We start from the raw sequence: 6,762 nt of genomic DNA on the forward strand, positions 1-6,762 counted from the left end.
AACACTTTTTTTGTCTCCAGCACCAAAATATCGCTTATTCACTTAATTAAGCGTTGCTGAATCCATTATCGTTTTCAGAAATGCGAAAATTGACTCTATCAGCCAACTTACATGCAAGTTTGCCAGCTTGTACGGTAATTTATTTGCTTAATTTGCTACAGAATCCCAAAACTTATGTGTATAACAATTCTTCTCATCAAAGTTTATTATATTTTCGATACGGGAAAGTTGTTTTTTGATGGTTTAGAAAATTATTGGTATTTTGCGATATAAGAGAAACGAAGAATTTTATATGGAGACTGCAGCATGTTAAAAAAATCGGTTTAATCCGAAAATTGAATCATGCAATTTCAATCAAATTATATTTGAAAAAGAAAGTTTAAAGTTCCTATTTTGCATGTTTTGTGGACCAAAAAAGTTTGATAAATTGTACTATAAATCTCACGTAAACATTAATAAAACCAGTCTTTTTATACAATTTTGGTGACCTGTAGCTAAAAATTGTGACCTGTTTGGAACATTTCTGAAAATGGGCATCAGATTTAGCAACCCAAATCTACTAAAGGACACATAATTTGATCCTGAGACACGCAAAATTGTCATTTTTGTTACACTGTGTAAATTGACGAAATTATAAATATGTTTTGTTATTATTAAGGCAGAAACCACTTAATGGGGGTGGAATTGTTTCCATCACACTTAATTTGGTAGAAATAACAAATTAAGCTCAAATAAAATAAAAAAGTTAATCGTTCTCATGATACATTTCAAATTTAATCTTCGTGTTTGTTTCAAATTGAAGTCGTTTTTCATAAATTAAAAATAAAGAATAATTAGAATTCGATTTATAACACATTTATTTTTTGTGAGTAATGCTAGACGTGAAAACGTAACACAATTATCTGCAAGTTGAAAATGGCGCTGAACTGACAACTGTTACATGAACCACATGGAAATAAAATAACAATATGTTTAGAACTAAAATACATTCCTTGTCATTGAATCTTTAACTTTCTAAAAGAATACTCCCATGAAAAACTTTTCCTAAGTGAGCTATGATGAAACGCCCCACTTACCCCGTATTCTCACTTGCCCCGGGGTACCTTACTTGGTAAACACTTATTAAGGTGAAGATGAATAGAAGCCAAAGTTCAAATTTTCAAGAGCACGGATCTGGAGAACCAAATATCCGTATAAGCTGAAAACATAATCGATTGGTCACTAGCTGGTGGTGACCAATCGATAAGGTTTTCAGCTCAAACGGATGTTTGGTTCTACAGATCCGTGCTCTTGAAAATTTGAACTGTGGCTTCGATTCATCTTCACCTTAAACTGAAACTGAATTCATAAGCCTGAATCTTTAACACATTGTGTTATTCTTATCCCGCTGTAGTAATGAGCTATAGGCTCTCTTTACGCTCATGCGTTTTGCAGTGCCCTTTTTAGGGCGCTGTTCGAACCCATTGTGGTATGGAGCTTATGCGATCTTCCCTCTTCAAGGGATCCCACTCCTATTTCCTCCCATTTTCCCTTCCCTTTCCTGTCCTATCGGGTAGATGATGAAATAGGCTCAAATATGGCGATGGCACAAGTTGGCACAATTTAGTTGTTCATCGAAGTACTGCTTTCACCTTTCGATCATCTCACGTTCGTCTGTCTAAACTAGATGCTTTCATCCTTATCCCTTCATATCTCAGCCCGCTACACGAAGCCATTGTGGGTTGCGTTGAGCTTCTGATAGAACTTCCGCGTTAAAAAACAAGTGTGTAACAAAAACATAACAAAAAATGTTATAGGGGGAGATCCCCCAGTACCGGACACTTAAGCCACTAAATTCATAAGTCTAAAAATATTGGTTTTATGTGCTCGTGTTACCCATTTATGATAAATATTATCATGTTTATAGTGTACAAAAATAAATTTGAAAATATAAATATGAATTTTGACATTGAATTTTGATGATGTATTTTAGTACCAAATTGATCGATCTTGAAAGGTGGCACCCAATACCGGACACGATCTGGAAATGAGTCGTATTCTGTAAATTTGAACATCATCGAATGTGTTTACTATAGGAATAGTATAAAATTGTTAATTCAATGCATTTGCAACATTTACAAGAACAATTTGAGATTTTCTTGGTTTGCAAGATGTCCATCAAAAACTTCTTTCATATATGATGAAAAAAATATCACATTTTACAATGTTGTTCTGAATGTTCATTCTTCTTCATTTTATTGCATGTTTGATACCATGATCGACGGAATACATGAAAAATTAATGTATTTTGAGACACTGGTGCAATAATTACAAAGACATCATATAACAAATCAAGCTGTCTGAAACTGGGGGACAGGAGTCGCTTAACAAAAATTGTAATTTGTCTATATTTAGTTCAATTATGGTACAAAATACAGTCATACTATCAAATTAGGATTATGTTCGATCATGCTTGCGTGATCCAAAGTATTTTTTCATATTCAACATATTTACTAAATAGGCTCAAAATTAAGGTGATACGTCAAATTTTTTAAGATTTTCAAACTTTTCTACTTTTTTTAAAAGGCATACATATTTCAAGGATGTGTTATTCTACGTTAACATTAGTCTCCATAATAGCTTTCATTTCTTCTTATACACCATCTTGATTGGACCATGATTTCTCAATTTTTCGACTTTGTCCGGTATTGGGTGCTGTCTGGCACTGGGGGATCTCCCCCTACATACACTTTTCTATATTGTATTCATTTTATTTAACTGATTAACAGAAATGTTGCTATTTTGTTAAATAACATATGGACCCTACATAATTCAAGTTTGCAGCATTAACAAAGATACACCGTTTTACGGTATCTGTTTTATAAGTTGCAGTTGAAATAATCCAAAAAGTTGTTATGATACGTCCCAAAATATATTTATTCCATTAATAGGTACAACAATATAATAAAAACCAATTAATATAAAAATCATCATGAAAAAATCAACTTGTGCAATCCAATTTGCATATTGAACATTTTTGTTTTGGGATTTTCACCAATTCAGCTCACTTCCCATGCGAAACGCGTTTCACAATGCTTGAAAACGGTGCGCCACTAAATTTGTTTGCGTTGTTGACACGATTTTCCCTTTATCCCTCTTAATCGAATGGACACGATTTTTCCTTTCGCCACTGGCTGCCATTTGTAGATTCGGTCGTCGTCGATTCTCTTCAGTAGCAAATGTTGCCCCTCGTTGTTGGCTTATCGACCACCGTATTCTGTCATCGATAAATATTTATCTATAAATTGTTTGCTTTCTTGTTTGTTACACATCTGTGCACCTCCGTACCCCACCGTACCTTTCATTTGGGTGTCTCTTCCATCAGTCCAGGGTGATGGGTCCCTCGGTTTTTTTTATTAATATTATTTTCTACAATTATGTTCAATGTGCACACAATAACAAGTTGATGATCTGATATGTTACAACCGTCACCAGCAGATGGAGATGAGTCCCCACCAGGACGCCATTGCCGTGGTCACCGTGTTGCATCGCTGCTGGGTTTTCACCTGTTTGTTTGAAAAGAGAAAAGAGGGTGCAAAATGATAAGCTGTTAACAATATTTATTTGCTTAAGTCCTTTGTGCATTGTGATCTATGTTTACGAATGTGTGACCGATGTTCGAAGGAATCATACCATTTCTAAACCATATCAGGCAGTTTGTAAGTGTGCTCAATGACAAAAAATAATTATGAAAATAATTGCCAAAACTAGACCAACATTTAAAAAACTCTATATAACAAAAGATATAATCGGAGATATTTAAGCGCAAATTGGACCATAAAGTAGTCTCAACTTATTTTCAATTGATAAATATGAAATGAATGAATGAACGACTTTTGACGAATGCTAGTCTATCAATAGACTTAAGTTGTTCTGTATCGGAATGTTTAGCTGAATGTACATTTACATTTTTCACACGCAAATGGACGATTTATCAATCCCGAATTCACTTACCATTCAAAATGTGCACATAGGTGGAGGCTGCCACCGCATTGTTGGACACGCAGGAGTAATTTCCCGAGTTGAGGGTGTTGGAATGCGTTATCACCAGTTCCGAAAAGCGATTATCTAAACAATACAGGAAACCAAAAACAATTTCAGCAATTTTTCAATTGTTGGTGCCAACAACTTACCGGCTTCGGTGGACACATTTACACCCAGGTGGACATCGTAGTTGATCATACGGTTGTTGTGATACCAAAAGATATACAACGGGGGCTCGTTGCTTTGCACCACTCGACAGGTGAGCCGTAGTGTCGAGCCCGGCTTCAGGTATTTGTCGGATGGGCCGAATATTTCCGCTTTGGCCTCTGTGAGTTGTAAATCAAAACATGGCGCGTTCAATGTCAAATATGTTTATGCTACAGGAATGGGAATGATTTGATGGCGGATACTTACCGACCACGTCCAGTTGAACAAATATTGACGTGGGAGGGTGCGTTGAGACCTGGCACTCGTACGGACCAGCGTCCCTCAGCTGTACGTATTTGATTTGCAGTGGCCATTCCTGGAATGAGAGAAAAAAACAGAAAAATGTTATATTACCGGAATAACCTAGTTCGAAACAACTGTTAAACGGTTGAAACTTGAGCTTAATGTTAGAAACGACGTCATTTTTTAACAAAAGTGTGAGCTTCATGTATAGAGTATCTTTGTACCCATTCGCCAAACGATATACGAATGCAAAAATGTTCAGTTGGCAAGAAAAGCTCGCAGTTGATAACTGTGAAATGATTTCCCTGACATAATGATATAAATGACATCTCAGGTGGCCAAACTGTTTGGCACCATAATTTCATTATATCATTCAGAGGAGCGTCCACGTTCAAAGCTATGGGTAGGACAAACGTTGGCAAATGTTTTGTGCACAGTGAAGCTAAGAAAAATATAACCATGGACTAGAAATTGATGTTACTTTCAACAAAGTAAAGATTTTGGTCGGTTTTGAATTGTGTTGCGATGAATTTTTTTTGTTTCTAAGCGTTCTTACGATAGTTTCAGGTAATTTTTCCGTTTTACAGATAAAAATACGTAGTTATCAGAAACAGGCTTGTTTTTTGACTCTCATACAATTTGTATAGAATGAAAATTTGCTGAAGAAACTTCAAGGTAGATTTTCTTAAAAATAGGTTTTTGTCATCGACACCCCTTTGCTTTTTACCCACTCATTTTCATGCCAGTCATTACACACAAGACTAAGAAAACGTTTAGTCTTAACAGGGCTGGTAGTAACTGAGTTCCTCAAAAAAGGAATTTAGAGACCTCTTGCCAGAAAAAAATAACGAAATAGAATCAAAAAGAGGCCGAAAAGAGACTAATCAGGAATTAAGAAAACCAAACAAAATCTAATAGGAGCCAGAAATTAATAGTTTGGTTCTTAATAGCATCAAAGCAGACATTTCTCTAACAGAAATATATCAAGAAAATCCTTACTCTCCTAAAACTTTATACAGTTGATCCATCCATACATTTTCCTAAGACATCCTGCAAGATTTCCGATAAAAACGTCTTACAAAATTCAATCAATAACTTCTCCATAAATTTCTAGAGATTTCCTTAAAAATTGTTCAGTTTTTAATTTTTCAGGGACTTATCTCAAGATACCTCCAGTGATTGCTTCAGAGGTTCCTTGAAATATTTCTAGAGAAATTCTCCAGTAATTCTTTGAAATTTTCTCATGTTAATTTCAATTTTTTATATTCAGTAATTCCTCCAGGAATGTGTCTAAGGAAATGCCAAGGAAATATTTATGAAAAATAAATCCGTAAGGTATTTCTAAAACAAATCCTAGAGTAACCTCTGATACCACTTGTGTAAGTTTTTAAAGTCACCATTAATGACTAAGGATCTCTAAAATAACTCAGGGACTCTGAAAATTTTTCTGGATAATTTGCTAAGTTATGCGAAACATAAAAAATAAATCAATCGAATCTCGGGATTGGATTCCGCATGGTTTTCTCAAGAAATTTCTCATGAAACATTGGACAGCACCTTCATAGAAATTTGTGTGGAAATGACCTTAGGAATAATTGAAAAAAAAAAAAACTGTACTATTAGCTAATGTAAAATGAAAATTAAATAAACTTTTGAAGATTTTTTTTTTAAATTCTTGAAGAAATGTTCGATGAATGTGCAGAAGTAAAAAAAATGTAAATATTGAATTTTAATCCTAGAAAAAAAAATGTGTTCGAAGAACCCCTTAAGGAATTTTGGGTTTCTGGAAGGAAACGTTGATGAATTTATGAGGGAATCTACATCCACAGGCGGAGGAATGCTTGCAGGGTTTCTTGAAAAATAAATCCTTAAGCTATTTTCACATACTCTGAAATAATCCTCTGTAGATTTCCTCGGAAGAAGTTCTGTGAAAATCTTTGGAAAATCTCCTGGAGTAATAACTGAAGAATCCGGTTGAAAGATTAGTAAGAAATGCTGAAATGCTGGAGGAAATTTTCGAATAGTTTTGCAAAAAAAAAACGAAGAAATACCTGAAGAAATTACTGGAGGTAATAGCGTTAGTGTTCTAAAGAATTCTCTGAAGCAAATTCTGAAAAAATTTGTCTATGCATTCTTTGAAAAATCACCTGAAGAATTTCTGAAAGAATTGGTAGAAAAACCTCTAAAATAATTTCTAGGAAAAGAAATCCATGTAGGAGACTTTGATAGTATTCTTAATTAAATCTTTATGATAGTTCCTGGAGCTTTTTCTTCGGGGAAATCTGAGAC

At 34.6% G+C, this 6,762-nt stretch overlaps 1 protein-coding gene across 1 annotated transcript; it reads right to left on the minus strand.

The window, feature by feature from the left end:
- Nucleotides 1–3,282: 3,282 nt before the first annotated feature.
- Nucleotides 3,283–4,546, minus strand: LOC110680432 (carcinoembryonic antigen-related cell adhesion molecule 1-like; the record flags this gene model as incomplete). The annotated part of the gene is made up of 4 exons (XM_021856229.1): nucleotides 3,283–3,545; nucleotides 3,994–4,107; nucleotides 4,173–4,349; nucleotides 4,438–4,546. Coding segments are annotated over 4 exons (525 nt in total), but the record flags the coding sequence as incomplete, so codon positions are not given.
- Between the last annotated feature and the right edge of the window lie 2,216 nt (nucleotides 4,547–6,762).

This window comes from Aedes aegypti, unplaced genomic scaffold (genome assembly GCF_002204515.2).
Source record: "Aedes aegypti strain LVP_AGWG unplaced genomic scaffold, AaegL5.0 Primary Assembly AGWG_AaegL5_hic_scaff_1381_PBJ_arrow, whole genome shotgun sequence".
NCBI classification, from domain to species: Eukaryota; Metazoa; Arthropoda; class Insecta; order Diptera; family Culicidae; genus Aedes; species Aedes aegypti.